At 39.1% G+C, this 17,195-nt stretch overlaps 1 protein-coding gene across 1 annotated transcript in view; it reads left to right on the plus strand.

The window, feature by feature from the left end:
• Positions 1–17,195, plus strand: part of LOC127412126 (leucine-rich PPR motif-containing protein, mitochondrial-like) — an 83,677-nt gene that overhangs the window by 34,177 nt on the left and 32,305 nt on the right. Inside the window, exons 23-25 of the mRNA XM_051648232.1 lie at positions 4,741–4,948; positions 16,023–16,147; positions 16,983–17,089. Coding sequence (XP_051504192.1) covers positions 4,741–4,948; positions 16,023–16,147; positions 16,983–17,089 — 440 coding nt within the window. The remainder of the gene's footprint in view (positions 1–4,740; positions 4,949–16,022; positions 16,148–16,982; positions 17,090–17,195) is intronic.

The following is a 17,195-nucleotide window of genomic DNA, read 5'->3' on the forward strand; positions in this document are numbered from 1 at the left end:
GATACATTGAATGCATCTATACGATAGCCTATGTCGATGTTAGCTAGCTAGCCAGCTTTATCAGTAGCTGTTAGCTAAATTTGGTGGATGAAGACAGTAGCTGTTTACAAAATAGACTGTACATTATAAATATGTTGACACAATTCAGTATTGATGTGATTCCATCACAACTGTCATTTTGATATATCGATGCACTATTGTTTTATAATAATAGAATGTATATATTTTCTGTATAACCAAGTTATGTTACACTGATGAATGGGTATTTTTGCATTATCTTGAACACTGTCTAGCATTCATTTCATGTGTTATTGTAGATTACCTTGCTGAATAATTACAGATTAACGTTGACATTAACCTGACTTTTAGTATAAAGAAAAGATAGTTGAAATTATTTGAAAGTTACGAAGCAAGGTAGCTTGCAATTCGTTAGTGTTAGAAGGCAAGATCAAGTTAGCTAAAATTACACAGATCAATCCTTATGGCACTATATTTCACATGCTTTGCAGTTATGTAAGATTACCTGTCCAATAAGAAGAACACCAATTCAGGGTCTGTTTTGATCCCCAAAACCGAATGAAGGTCCCTTCTGGAATCAAATGCCCTGCTGATGTTCACTCTAGTTTTCACTCGACCACGATCACGTTCCCGCTTAGCCAGACGGGATTCAGTAGATAAATGTTTTTTTTGCTTGTTTTTTTTGGCTTCCTCTGAGTTTGTGAAGGAGTCGGTGTTGTGCTGGGAGCCGGACGTTTGCTGGATTCCATCTCTAAGATAATGTTACCTAGTGTTGCAGACTGTCTGTTGACGCTGATGAATAGCGGAAGAGAAGCTACTGTCTGAGGCAAGGCTCTCGGGAGCGCGTATAAATGTCACATCCTTTGGATTTTCCCGGCAAAAGCGACTCGCTCCCTTCACATGAAAATCAGTCTAAAGGCTTTAATAGGCAACCTAGGAAGTCCGGGAAGGGCTCATTTTTTAAGTTGCGTTACAAGCCGTTCACACATTGGCAAAAAAAAGGGCAAATATTACATGAAAAATGTTACATATTGCACCTTTTATTGAATTTTTATATAACATTTACAATCATATTTAATCAAACTACACAATGATGACTCTAAGACTTTATAGATATTACAGTTTCATTTTTTGTTAATGCATGATTGCCTGTAAAGCTGCTTTGAAACAATTTGTGTTGTGAAAAGTGCTATACAAATAAAAATTACTTGACTTGAATGGGATTTTTACTTCCGGAACCTGAATGTTGTGCTCCTGTGGAGTTTTGTGTTAGCATATGCTGCTAAGCTAATGACACAATACTGTAATATGCACAAAAAATAGTCAGTATTGAGTGAGTTTATTTATAATTGTACATGTTATTGATACTTTTCAGTACTTAAATAGAAGTACATAATGAACATTTCTCTTGATTCTTAAATTTTGTTGCCTACTGTTCGAAATAACCTTTGCATTGGGACCGTGCCTGTGTCTTAATATGCTGTCTTTGTAGGCATTTCAATTGTTTTTGGAACAAGACTTTACCATCCCAATCCATAAAATTGGCAAAAAGGCCAAATAAAGTGTTGCACATGTCTGTTTCTGCTTTGTAATAGCCAAGAAGTGCTTAAATAGAACATTGTGTATTACATAAGAACATATACATCCTTTTCCGCATAACTTTTATCCAGCTTTAACACATAACCCCCTCTTTCATACAGCTTAAACATTGCCCTACATCTGTGCTTTGCTCTACAACAATGCTTGTAAAGCCATGGGCTATAAAGAATGTACATGGTTCACTGCTGGAGCGATGGCACAAGAATCAAGAGGTTGTTAGTTCTAATCCCCTCGTGGGTATCATTGTCACGACGCCCTCCGGCGATCCACTTAACCTCCATTGCTTCAATTCATATCCAGCTGTTAACACATAACATGTGGCACTTTTTAGACAAGAGCCCTTCTTATATGACAAGCCTCTATTTAAATGGGCTGACTGCTGAGATCTTGATAAAAACAATCCTCAAAATGGAAAAAAAAGCAGTAACGGATGAGATCTGTGCTGGAAAAACAACGTGACTGAGTAGATAAGTGAACATGGCTTTATCATACAAAAGCAGCCTCTTTAAAAACTCAGCATGACCCTTGTGAACCATATGTTCCCCGCCTTACTGCTACCTTTTGGCTCATCATTTTTACTGACAGTACGGAGCGCTGTGCTGGATTTGCATAACAACAGGACAAAAATTGCAGGGTGATGAAGTGACAGATTGGATTTTGTGGGCTAAAACAAGCTGGCTGTCTCTATGAGTTTATGTGTGTGTGCGTTTGAGACTGGAGTGAACCATTTCTGCAGGTTTTTCTAGATGATATATTTCCGTATACATACAGTTATTCTCCATACCTGAGGTCAGGGTCTAGATTTAACACTCACCAAGCACATATTTTTGACATGTAATTTAAACACCCTCGCTCGTTGGCCGCTAACTTTTTAGGAACGGCAATGTAACACATGGTTAAAAATCGAATCTTTGAAAGAATGATAGCCTGTAATGCAAATCAAAGCCATTCAAACCACCTAATAAAGAAAAAATGTACAACACACACCTCTCCTAATGACTTAGTGGAAAATGTACCAACATATGTTTGTCTAGGATGCCTAGTAGCAACACATATATGGAACATTCTTTGCATTAAATCAGCAAAATATGAGGAACAGACCTCTTTTTGTGTCTGGTTCAGTTTCATTGAGAGACAGAGACTGGCTCCTGCTCATTTTGTTTATGATTCTGCGAGTGCCACAATTACCTGCAGTGTTTGCCACTTAAATGCAAGGAAAAACAGCAAATAATTGAAGTCGTAGGGACAAGTATATTTGTTTTATAAAAAAATGTAAATAAAAAAGTGTCATGTCTGGGAAAGAAATATATATGGCCAATACACCCACCAATTCAGTTCAAATTAAAAAGTTAATTTTGGACCCTACCTGAGGCCCTTCTTATTGCCAAAGCACTGTAGAAACACTTGTTGATTAAGTACTAATGAAGAACTTTTCATCTAGTGAGCAACACCAGTTCCCCTGTAAATCATCTGAATTTTGGAGCTTGCCTGTCTGCCAGTGGCCAAAACTCTCTTCCACATGCACACAGCTGTGATGATTGTATCCACATTCTCTCACTCTCAGTTCTAAATGATTAGTATCACCAGTGCAAACAGGCCCTATCGGTATCAGCCCATTAGCTAGCCTCTAAACAGCACGTAAACACATCTTAATTATCTGGCTTGGTGACAGAGCAGCTGTGGAGGTGGACCCTCACCCCTCTGCCAGATGGGAGCATTGCCCAGTAAAAAGCCTCCATTACAGCAGCCGAGCCACGGCGTATCCACGACCAGAGCCCACCGAGTTCACGCCGGGCACTCGCCGCACACCTATAATTTCCCAGTATGCTTTCGCAGAGAACCGTGGAAAAAAAAGCCTACTGTTGTGGGGGACTCCGTAATTGAAGTCTCGTTTAGAAATGCAAGTAGTAATTAGCGGCGAATTGGCATTATACGGCAGCATTTGCATCCCCGCTGGGTGTAAAATGTTGTTTTAATAGCGGTTTGTTTCCCCCACATGAAATTATCTAAGGGGGCTTTTATCACCTCTTCCCCTCTATCGCTCGCTCTCTCTTTCTCTCATGCTCTCATCTGGGCCGCCCATCGGGGGACAGCTAAGCGCACAGATATACAAATAATCTCCACAAGTCTGTAAAAGAGTCAACAAGATGGAGGCTTGCATCTAGTATATATAGGCCTTGTTTACACCTGGTGTTATTATCTGTCTTGGGTGATCCGATCACAAGTGGTCAGCACAAACAGGTTGCTTTTACTCCTGATAGTAATACATGTCTCAAATGCATCTCCTGCGACCACTTGTGACAGGGTGTTACTGCATTTTCATAGTGCAAAAAGTCAATCAAAATTATAACATAAAAGTAGGAATTTTAATCACACTACAATTTGACATTTGGAGCAGAATTCTCCATTATTTTAGTGGAGTACCTGTATCAACTGAGCTTCAGATGTGCCCGCTTCTCATGATCTTTGACATTGCATATGGATATCAGCCATACAGAAGATGTTCCGTGAAGTCTTGTGCATAAATATGTACTGGCTTTTCGGATTATTTTTCCTGATTGGATTCAATCTTTTAAGGCCTTACATAGCCAGCAAAGTTTAAAGGGATAGTTCACCAAAAAATGAAAATTCCCTCATCATTTACTCACCTTCATTCCATCCCAGACTTTTTTTCCTCTTTCCATAATGCTTTTAATGTTTTAATATCTTGATTAGTATCTAAAAAACGTAAGTGCATGATAACTAGTGGGCTACTATTTAATATATTTGGTGACTTCCCAGCTTAATGATATTGTCGATCAACATCTGTCGCAGTCGGCATTGGGATATTTGTCAGATATTGTCAATAGCCAATTACATCGCCCTAATTCAGGACATATCAGGACAGATTAGCATTTACACTACAAATTTGATGCGGTCTGATCACAAACCTTTTTGTACCCCATTTATATCGGTGTTTAGTGCTGACTACTTGTGATCGAATCTACCGAGAAAGATGTTAATAACAGGTGTAAACAGGGTCATAGTGATTGCATATTAGATAACCAGTTGCATTCAGAAGGCTCTAGACCATCACTGCTCTTTTTGCTTATCTTTGTCTCTTTCTCTGGTGTCCTCATTCAGAGGCAGTAGACATGCTGAAGGAGATGAAGGAAAAGGATGTGCCCTTAAGGGACACCACAATCAATTTGCTTACCCTCATGATGAACGCAGCTGCAATTAAAGGAGATGCCACCACTATTCGACGCCTCCAGGAGACCATCTTTACCCTGGGCCTGGCCAAACCGTCCAATAATCTCTGCTCACCCCTCATCTCTTGCTATCTGGAGAGGTGAGATGGTACACACTTTGTTCACAGTTAGGACAGAGTGGCTAAAATTTATTTTGACCTAGGTGGTAAACCTAAACAGTTTAAGCGGCATGTTTCAGTGTAAAGTGTTTCTTGGACCTGTTTATAAAAGGTTCAGTTGTAAGGGGTACAGTTCCACTCCTCCCCAAGCCTGTCTTCTCATGTTAAGTTTATAGACTCTGTCATTACTTTATAGCTAAAATGCAGCATGGTGGAAAAGGAATTAACTTCCACAAGCTGGGCCCCTCTGTCCCGCCCCCATCCGTTCAGGTCTATTTGTAAGAGCGGCTTTTAAGCAGATCAACTAATTTGCATGTTAATTATGCACCCTGTGCTAATTGCCGGATTTGCCTGGGCCATGCGTTGCACTCCATAAGTGCCTTTCCCCCTCCTTGCTGTGGGATATTGAGGTTGGCAATACACCTTCACTGATAGTGTTAGAGTCAACGCACACATACACATCCAGGCTTCCTGGGTTCCCCTCTGAGACTGTTTGTTTTTCTGTCACTCGAGTGCCACAACTACACAGGCACACGCAAGCTTTAATTGCTGCCTTGTGTACGATAAGGTTTCCAATTTAGCTCAAGTTCATTAAGGAGTAGATACGGAGAGATTAGAGCGACTCGCAGCAAAGATTCTGATAAACCACTGGCGTGCACACACGTAAACACACACACACTGACTGGCAGCCACTCGTCCCAGTAGAGGTGGAGAAAAGGGATCTCAGAGCTCACAGCAGCCTGGCCTGTTTGGATGCGGACTCCATTAGAAACTCATTAATGTGGATGTGCTATCATATTTAAAGTCAACGTGAATTGCTTTTCGCAACCCATTTTACTTTCCTAATGTGACAGATATCTGAATGAAACAGGATATCCAATGTGAAAAATTAGTTGATTTTATCCTTCAGTATTTGATTGAATCGTCAAACATGAGCAATATATACCAGAATATAAAAATTTATTTTGCTAAAACAATAGAGTCAAGTCATTTTTATTTGTATAGCGCTTTTCACAACACGCATCATTTCAAAGCAGCTTTACAGAAAATTATGCTGTAATGTCTCATTGAGCTGTTTAAATTAAAAACGTGATTGAAAATCATGCTTTAAAAATTATTTTATTTAGGCTCCCAGTGAGCAAGCCAATATCCAATAACCTGTGCGGCCTAAGTGATATCAGTGGAAAAGGAAAGATATTACATTTTGAATAAAGATTACAGAGACAAACACTTTTTTCTTTGGAATAACGTGCAACAATGGATCATTCATAAAAAGGCCCTGAATGTGCATTAAGGAAGTAAATAGGGTCAATTTTACTTCAAACACAAGATAATCATAACAAACTCTATTGGTATTTCCATCATATTTTCTGCATTGATTTTGGGGGGGAAATATGCAAAATTCCATGGGATGGATTTAAACATGATAAAATGTTTAAGGGTAGCTTTTTGGTAGCTGAGAACATAATGAAATGAGCTAAAATATTTAATAATCATGCAAAGGGTGGGAGATGTGTAGAACTTTGATTGTAATGACAGGCATTTCAATGCTGCAGAAATCTGCGGAGTTTTGTAACGAGATTCCATATGGGCCTGCAGATTGACAATTAAAAATTGTCATAAGGTCGTAGTTGCCTGGCGGTTAGTGTTTTTTAGGTATGGGTGACCCAAGTTCGAATTTCCATCTTGACTGTCCTGTTGGCTTAAAAAGCCCATAAAATTAATGAAAGAAAAAAAACAAACAACAAAGAGGATGATACAATTTTTAATAGGGTGGTCAGACATCTCGTTTTTCCCGGGACAGTCCTGTATTTAAGCACCTTTTCTAGTGTTCCAACTTATTCTGAAAAAGACGTGTTTTGTCCAATATTTCTCCTCTCCTAAAATTTCTCTATCGCCTATTCAGCTTTCTCAGTCACGTGAGTATTCAAATCAAAGGTAGGCATGGATATGGCTTGTAAAACCAATAAAATCACACCATATTATTTGAAGTACATACAATCACAATCCCATATCAATAGACGTCCAGTTAGTGAACTGATTGAAGAGTCAGTTTGAAAGAGCACACAGATAAAATTGTGGCTGGAAAAATGTCAAGGAAGAGTGCATGTACATTTAATGAGGATCTTCAGAAAGAGTTTACATTTCTAAAAAAGGAGTCACAGACAGAGCCTAGTAAAGTGAGGTGTGAGATTTGTGGAGCTCGCTTTTCCAACGCCCATGGAGGCTGCACCGACATCACGCAGCATGTTCATACAAAAAAGCATGTGGATGCTGCTAAAAGTGTGCCTCACAAAACTTGTGCTCTTGTATATGCATTCCTGCTCCTGAATGTTCTGTAGGCTATTGCATTTATGAGAGATAAGTCGAGATTACAGGTGCCGGTGCCTACTTTTTGTGGAAAACTCTTAACTTGTAAAGAGTGAGAAGATACAGTGACTCCTATCTGTATTACATCATTACATAATGGAGATGGAAACACCATCACAACAACAACAAAAACAACAATAATATGCAATTCAGTTGTGCGCCACAACATCCTATTTCAATTAGACCACTCGCATTTATTGTAATTTTAACTGTGATGTCTTTATTTTCACACATTCATAAATTGAAGATTATGATTTGTGCATTGCCTAAGTATTGTCTTTTAGGCTTCACTCTTTCATTGCACTGGCTTTCTCTTCTTGTTCAACTCAAAAGCTGGAATAATTCTGGAATATTCATAGGAGAGCTAGTAGAAGACCATCATTATGATGCACATTTTGCGAGAGAACGCAAAAGTTTTGCGAAAGCATGCAAAAATTCTCGGGGGAACGCAAAAGCATTTGCTTATTTTTTTTTTCCCACACCCAAATATTTCTTCCCCACTACCTTGACCCTTTAGGAGCTCAGTATGAAGGCAATGCTTTTCATACATCTTAATTTTGGACTGGACTGCTCTGCATTTTACGATAAACTCTTGAAAGACAGGCGTACACTGAGAAAAATTGCTGCCAGCAAAAAGTACAAGGTGACAACAGTTACAGATGCGGATGCACCCTCTACTTTGCATTGATCTGTGCCTAGATAAGAATACATCAATTTCATTTTTGCTGGGAGGAGGCTGTCCCGTTTTCCACAAGCTGGAATCTGGTCACCCTAATTTTTAATCACTTTACTTTGTAGCATTTTCCCCCACTTACTAACTTCCTTTACTTCCTCTCTCCATGATGCTCTTCAGTATAATCTCTTAAATTCATCAATCCCCTCTACACTTTTATTATTTTATTTCCTCTAGCCCCCATCTTTCTCTGCTTTCCTGTCCTCAATTCTCCTCTCCACTTATCCCTCTATCATCTTTGGTCTGGGCTGTGCTAAAGAGGACAAAGCACTGTCTGTCAGAGTCTCGTCTGTGTGTCAACTGTAATGACTTAATGAACACTTCTCTATGGGATTAACTCTGACAGCCGTCAGCCTGTCTCCACGACAACAGCAGCCACTGCTCCCGATCCATATCCTCCATCTCTAATGAGCCTAACAAAGGGAATTGCTGGAACTTTTTGTGGATGAGTGTCTGGGAGGGACATCGTAACTCTTAGATGAGGGAGGGGATGTGGAACGCTGTCAGATGCCCAGGAAGAATGGCACCTTTTTTTTTTAAACCACGTCACTTACAGACTAAGATGTGCAGGTATGGATTACCGACTGGGCCAATGGGGCCAGTGCCCAGGGGCCCTTGACTACCAGGAGCCCGGGGGGGCCCTGGGCTTTAAGGTTGCGTGATCCAGTTTGGTACAGAAAACCCATCAACAATGAAAACAAATGTTTATTTATTCTTGAATATATGGGTCCTATAGCCTATTCAAGGCCTCTTAAACAAGGCTCTTGGTCTATGAGGGCTCCCTGGCTGGCACTCCTGTTACTGTTGGGCCCTGTGAATATGAAGGCCTCCAAACCTCTTATAGAACCATTGTCCCATCCTGTTTCAAATTATATTTATTTGAACCACTCTTTGAGCTTCTTTCTTTGTGTGAAGGGTATAGGAAAAAGTACTATTTATCAGAATCAGAAAGAGATTTATTGGCAATGTTTGCACACACAAGGAATTCATTTTGGTGACAGAAGAAGCTTCTAGTGCACAGAGACAACAACAGTTCACAGATAGAAAAATAAAAATAAAGATATGTGAATAAGATACAAATATGTATATATATAAATAAAATAGACACATTTGAATGTACAGGTGTGCTATATACAAATAGCACACCTGTACATACAATTATTATTATAACTGTAATTATTATTATAACTGTATAAAGAAAGAAAGAAAGAAAGAAGAGGAAAGACGGATGGAGATGCTGTGCCCACCACCCGAACACCACTTATTTTTTTCTTTTGCCTAAATTGATTATTCTAAATGGAAGAAAAAAAAATGGGCATAGAGAGAGCAGTCGAGTCTGTTTTAGCATGGTTAAGATTTAAAATTTTAACTGTTAAAACTTACACACTTTAATACAGTTGGTTGAAATACTATAAAAGACCCTCCTTCAAATATAGAAGTACAGCCAATTAAGTAGGGTGTATATTTGAAATTACAGATTTTCTTTTTTACTGGTCCAATCAGATTTTTGTGGCTAAGGCGCTTGAAATGACTGGTCCAATCAGATTGTAATACCTATTACCGCTAGACTAGTGACTCGAAACGTTCAGATAACTTTTGTTTGTTAATTAATGTATAACAATGGATCTAAGGAAAACAAGTGGTGCTTTTAAAAGAAAATCCAAAAAGATCAGGAAAGCGAAGGAAGCTATTTTTCTGAAGAGGTTTCCTTCAATTTCTAATCTCTTTGCAAAACCACTGGATTTCAACTACAACGAGGAAATCGCTAGCATTAGCACAGAGCCTTGCACTAGCAGGGAAGGGGCTGCTACCGTTTCCCATTCTTGGGAAGAAAAGAGAGGATATCACCACTTTTTGTGAATGTGATGATAATTCCACGAAGATCCAACACCCATCGCTACCAGTCTCAGAGCAGGTACCTCAACTCTCCCGCAACCCTGCAGGCACAGACCACCCACAGCAACAACATCAAACAGGCGTTTCAGACCAAGGTTAATATAGTTGTGATTTTTTTATTGTTTTATTTAATTTAGTTTTTATTTTTATTTTTAGTTTGTCAGTGTTCAGTGTTTGATTTAATTCCATTTTAGTTTTTTCCATTTTAATTTCGTTTTCACTTTCAGTTTATGAAATCTTATTTAGTGTTTTCTTGCTTATTTATTTTAATTTGTTAACGAAGATGGTTTAAATATATTTACCGCTGAAAAAGTATTCATTAGTTCATTCCCAATATATAAAAAAAATCTCCTCTAAATATTGTTAATTTACTCACCCTCATATCGCTGGGTTCCAAATGTGGCATTATAGATTTCATTATTCGGTTTGATTTTTAAGGACAGGTTCACATAAGAGCAGTATTTTGAGGCCAGGCACAGGGAAATGGGAAAGTTTATTTATTTATATAAAGACGTATTATTAAGTCTTTAGCAAATGCAGTGTCCTTCGCTCTCTTTATATGGTGGCATTTAACTCATATAAGCTTAAAAAGAGTATAATGCTACCTAATGAGAAAACTAGAGCTCAGCAACATATTTATTAATATTTAACTTTCTTTCCTTAAATGAGAAACTTAAAATGGAATATCCTACATTTTTTACGTAGGAAATATTTATATATATTTATATATATATATTTTTTTTTAATTTGCCGCATTGTTGATTATTCATTGTGTAGCTAATATTAGACTTGTAGAGAGAAAAATTATATCAGAAAAATGTATTAGTCCTATACCTTTATTCTGTAAACCCTGTACAATGTGTACAAATGCTTTTTTTAGCGCAGGCATTTGACACAGAGTGAGAACAGTTTGAATATTCATGATCATCATAACTTACACTTTCTATTACTGTGAATGCGCAGCTAAAGAAAAGAACAGGAAAAAATGGTGGGAGGAGAGGGGGGCCCTTGGAGATAATTGGCCACGGGGCCTTTGCAAGTCATAATCCATCCCTGAAGATGTGTGTTTAGCTCCATGCGTTGTAGCACTTCAGATGTCGTAAACTGGGTGTGCAAGAACATTTTGGAAAAAATTGCAGTCAGGACTATTTACATGTTAGTCAACAGTGATAGATGATATATTGGCAATGCCAAATATTCGGCTGATATTTGTCCATATTGACATTGTTGGCATATTGACATTGTTGGCACCGGCCGTAAACCATGCCTTTTTTTGTCAGTTATAAAATCTGCCAACAGCCTTGTCAATGGATAATTAACATTTTATTTATATTTCCCAGCATTCTCTCTAGATATTTGTATCGCCATCGGCTGTTGAAAATCAACTGACCACTATTAGGCCTGAAACAAATGAGCACAGACACCTTTACTATGCAAGCTTGATTCCATGCATTGTTGCATTCCAAAATATGTCAGGCTGCAATTCATAACATAAGTATACGTTTCATTTGCAGTTTTAATTAGTTTAATCTATTTCCTACTATTGTCAGTTTTCTCATTCAGGTCAACTGCTGTTAGGATGAAGCAACATTTTGAAGAGAATCTTGCTGAGCAAGTTAGTTAAAGGCATTATGTTTGTAGTGAGTTACCTGAATAATAACACATGGTTTAATGGCTCTGACATTTGAGAGAGCATTATCACTCCCTTTAGAACTGAGGTTTGTTCAATCAATGCAAGAGCACTCGTTAAGTATGTTCAACAAGTCCATGTGCTTGCAATGCCTTGGCTAAGCATTTTTGTCTGCATTTTTGTACAGTATGTTTCTGGCTGCATAGTCACCATTTAAAAATGATCGCCACATCCTGTAGCTATATGACCAGCGGACTCATTTCTAGGTCACAAACCATGAAGAGTTAACCCTCCCTAACTTCTAACTTCAGTGTAAAGAAAAAAAAATCTGTCTTTCTCTCTTTAAAGTGGAAAGGGTGATAACATGGGTGCCAATCTGGGTAACAAAAGAGACAGAGTCAGGGATGTGGAGAAAGTGTCACAGGAAGAAGGGGTTCAGAAGAGGGGTGGATGAAATGAGCTTTCTTGTCTAATCCTTCAGGTTCCTTGCACCCGCACTTGCTTTTTTTATTCTCCTTCAACTTAATGGGCTGGAAAGTGCTTGACATGCAAAGTTAGTGACATTAAGAGGAACATGTTGCAGTAAAGCCTGAGCACCACTGACAGCTAAATTGTATCCAGGGAAATTATGAAGCCTTCAACATGGTTAATTCTTTTTTGGAGGGTTAAGTTAGATGAGGGTGGAGGGGGTTGTGGGGTTGGATTTTGAAGGAGGGGGTGGGGTAATTGCCGTTGTGGGCGACTCATCTCATATTGATGGGAATTGTGAAGAAGTCTCCTAGTTTTATGGTAGTTATGATTTGGAGAACTGGGGGTTGGGGAGCAAATGTCACATCATTTTGAAGTGGCATCCTGATTAAATCTAGTTCAAAGATTTTTTTTCTTCCAGCAGGCCTCATCTGGTTAAGTTTAGTTTTTGCTCCAAATGCAGACATGATATTGGAATTTGAGAATGTTTCAGTGTCGTGTAGATTTACGTCAAAACACATCCAGATCATTAAAGCTTAATTTGATGTGGTGTGTCCACTTTGTGCAACCCATGCACAATCTTTAGGTCATTCAAGACATGGCATTCATGGAAATGTGATTTTGATAGGACCTACTGTATACTCGTTTGCTTAGATTGTGCAGGAGTAGCAACCATTTAATCACAAACATAGATCATTTTCATCATAATTTTAAAAGTGCTTGTATACCTATATATCACACAGCTCTCCTAAATACCTGATCCTGACCACTAAGCTCTATAATTGCCAGATTCTGCAACCGATTTACTACATATCTGTGATAGTTTCTTGTTTCTTGTATCACTCAACTTTACAAAATAAAATAATTTAAACTCACATCAGTTTTTCGTGCTCATCTATTTACGTAAGTAACCATGTAATAAGCAGAATAATACTCTTAGCCGGTCATTAGTGCAAAATAAACCCCTTCAGGATGATTCCCGTCCAGAAATTTTTTTTTTATATAAAAGTATTTTTTTACACACACACACACACACACACACACACACATATATTACAGTTACAGAAATACTCAAACCAGCCATCTGGCACCAACAATCATGCCACGCTCAAAATTACTGATCACATTTTTTCCCCATTCTGATAGTTGATGTGAAAAATAACTGAAGCTCCTGACCCGTATCTGCATGCTGCCACACGATTAGATAATCACATGGATGAAAGTTGGTGCCAGATGGGCTGGTTTGAGTATTTCTGTAACTGCTGATCTCCTGGGATTTTCATGCACAACAGTCTCTAGAATTTACTCAGAATGGTGCAAAAAACAAAAAACATCCAGTGAGTGGCAGTTCTGTGGATGGAAACCCCTTGTTGAGGTCAACAGAGAATGACCAGACTGGTTCAAACTGACAAAGTCTACGGTAACTCAGATAACCGCTCTGTACAATTGTGGTAAGAAGAATATCATCTCACGGGGGGGACCTACACAATATTAGGCAGGTTGTTTTAATGTTGTGGCTGATCGGTGTAAAAAAAAAAAATATATATATATATATATATATATATTGTATACTATATATACAAAATTTATTTCTGGTCCTCGAATCTAATTGGACAAGAGACGTTCCAAAAGAGCTGATAACTCACACCATCAGCACTGGGAGGCTTTACTGTTTGTATCACTCCACTTATGTTTGTGGCATTCCAAACATGTAAGAGCAGTGCAGATGTGTGAATTATCATTCATCCTTGTAACGTTAAAGATTTGAGCCAGCAGGTGGTGACAAAAGACCGTCTTGTGTGTGGGTGTTGAGCTGACGTTGACAAACTGTGTCGTCAGTCAGTGCGCATATTTCTTTGAAGTCATCCGGAATTGTCTCTCACTTCACGATCGCTCGGATTACTACTACACTATAGCTGAGAAATAAATAGAGCTAAACTAATAGCTTCAGCATTACTGCCAATCACAGCTGAGAGTCTCTGCTGAGAGTCACGACAGGCGGAGTAATGATACACACTCCAGGGCGCCTCCCTGACACAAGTTTCCGAGTTTAGATGCTTTCGAAACTTTCAACATGGCGGAGGAGAGAATGCCTTCTGCGTCGGTGTCAAAATAAGAGCTCCACAAGAAACTGGTGTCCTCCATGTTTTCTCTCCGACAACAAAACTCTTTTATTTTTTTATACTCGTAGGATAATTCTGATAGCAGGTTTGGCAGCATCATTCCATGATCTGAGCGGATTATTATCACACTACAGCTGAGGAATAGATTTAAACTAGTCACTCTCTCTCTCTCTCTCTCTCTCTCTCTCTTTCGCTCTCGCTCTCGCTCTCTCCCCCCACACGTGTCTTTGTTTCTCCAATAACTTGTTAGAAACAGCCCAAGCAGGCTTTACTAGTTCTAAAGTGTGTTTTTCGAATTAGTGCATTGCACAATCATCCAGCGTGTGTTAGAATTGGCTCTTGACTCCCGCTTGATGAATAATATTGTCGCTCTTCATTCCAATTAAGTGTGATTGCCTAAGAGCTGGCATCACGTTCTGGCTCAATCACTGCCCTGTTTTTTGTCCATCTCCCTCTCGTCCCCCCTCCTCTCTTTCAACCTACCTTCCAAGGTCACCCCTCTCTAAGGCATATATCCCTGCCTGACTGTATAATCTCAGGGGTTGAAAACACTAAAGAAATTATACCTGTTAAAACCCCACTGGTTCACTTTTTCTCCACACCCGCCCCTCCTGTTGGTGCCCTATCTGCTTTGACCTCTTAGTGATTGGCATGGTAATTACCCAATCACTCGATGGCTGCCACTGCAGTCACAATAGAGTGATTGGAGTGGTGTTTTTCTCGTCTGTTCCTTTGCTTTATTTCACTGTCAGCTCCATCGCGGAGCTCTTTGTTAGAAAAGGGTACAGAGAGGAAGGAAGAGATGTGAGAGAGGGGAAAGAACAGATCTAATTTTGTTGCTATATTCTGCCAAGAGGCCCGGTTGGGTGTGAGTGCACTGGGGGTTGGAGAGGCAGTCGGGAGACACAGGATGTTGCAAGAAGCAAAAGACCTTTATTGTACATGCCCAAATAAAGTCAGTTATTGAATATATTTTAAAAAGTAATTTTGACTTCCTTGCTTCGGGAAATCCTTTTTGTACACTTTTGTTTTTGTTTTGTTTTTTTGGCTTTTAAATAGGTAACGTGTGTAATTTTTTCAATATTGAAATATTAAAAGGGTCATATCATGAGGAATCAAAAGGGGTTTTTCCATCATCAGGCTGAACAGTTCTGAGCACAGTGAGTAACCGTACCAGTAGCATGTCCATTAGACCTTGGTTCGGTATGGTAGATTACAAACTGTTCCCTGCCTGCCTGGATTTCTGAGCACTAACTGTACTGAGGACAAAGAACCATGATGGCTTCATTGACGTGGTGAATCACAATTAGTCACTTGCTCATTCAGTCCATTCTAATCCTGATTTAGCAATACCACAATGAAAAAGAAACTGTAACCATTCTAACAGGGTTTGAATTGGTACGGAACGGCATGTTTCTGCAACAAGAACCCTTCAGCCCGATGTTGGAAAAGTTTCTAAACAAATCTTTTAAGATAAAAGAGCTTGATGTACTATGAAAACAGACTGTAACTTAGAAATTCCTCCCCAATCCCAAAAAAAGCATTTATAGAAACGTCAGCAAAGATTCTTTGATCTGAACATCTGCAACTGTGTGACATCTCTGAGACTGATGCATCAACACAAAACTGTCCATGTTTACTCGTCAATTACGCCTATTGGTTGGTCAAAAACTTGGCGGTTTTGGCACTCAAAACTTGACTAACATCATAAGTGGACTTTGGGGAACAACACAATAAATAACATGGAATTTGTACATCATGGAATTACTTTGGAATTGATTTGCAGTATTTTGTGACCTGTGCCATTTTTGTGTAATTTGTTATGATCTACTGCAGTGGGGACTATGCAGGCGCGTATGATGCCGCTGTGGAGTGCCATAAGCAATACAACCAGATGCCCAAAATCCATGATCTCATCTGCGGCCTGGTGGAAAAGGGAGATTCTGAGCTATTACAGAAAGGTAACACACACACATGCAGCCCATTCATTACTTTTCTAAGTGTGCCACTCATTAGCACTTGTCATGAATAGTGTGTCTGTGTGTGTTCTGGCATGGTGTCTTTTTAGATGGTAAAATGTAGAATATATATGTGTGGGGGTGTATATGCTGTGTATATACCCTTTTTAAGAGTGTCATCCACAGGTTCAAAAATTTAGCTGATGGTGGTTTCAATAGTCTCTGTCTATGTCAGGGGCAGTGGAGGGGTTAAGTGCTCTGTGTGTTGGGGGTGATTGTGTTTGAAGTGTTAAGGCAGTGAGACCTTTATGGTGAAGGGCCACTTTATGCCCCTGATGACCCAGTACTCTCAGAGACATGCATAGCAAGCCCATTCATAGACCGAAACATACATATGAGGTTCATCCAGATCTGAAGAATTTAAAGGGATAGTTCACCCTAAAATGAAAATTCTGTCATTTACTCATCCTCATGACATTTCATAGCTGATTTTTTTTTCTGTCTAACACACAATGAGATGATTAGCAGAATATTAAACTAAAGACAGCATCCATCCCCATTTATTTTCACTGAATGGAAAAGAGCAGCTAACATTCTGCTAAGCTTCTTTGTGTTCCACTGAAAATCATATGGGTTTGGAATAAAATGAGGTGAGAAAATGATAGCAAATGAAATGATAAATGAATTGCTGGACTGCTTAGAGTGCTCTTTTGAAGATGTTTACTTTTTTAAGGTTGCTATATTAGCTTTAGAGAACCTAGGCACGACACACACCAAACAGCATACACACAAACACAAGTGTGTATTTCTTCACAATCCTCTCTCTTTCCTTTAACAGTCATGGGGTTTTTGAGTCAGGAGCGTGGCGAGATGATGATGCTCTATGACCTTTACTTTGCCTTCCTGCAGATGGGCCGCTACAAGGAGGCACGCAAAATCATCGAGGTGGGACTACTGTTATTGTGTTCAAACCACACAGCTATTTAACAGCCGTAATTACTGCCACACTGATATTTCCACTTTTAAATTACATTGGCTCCAAAGCCAAACT

The sequence above is a fragment of the Myxocyprinus asiaticus genome, chromosome 21 (assembly GCF_019703515.2).
Source record: "Myxocyprinus asiaticus isolate MX2 ecotype Aquarium Trade chromosome 21, UBuf_Myxa_2, whole genome shotgun sequence".
Classification (NCBI taxonomy): Eukaryota; Metazoa; Chordata; class Actinopteri; order Cypriniformes; family Catostomidae; genus Myxocyprinus; species Myxocyprinus asiaticus.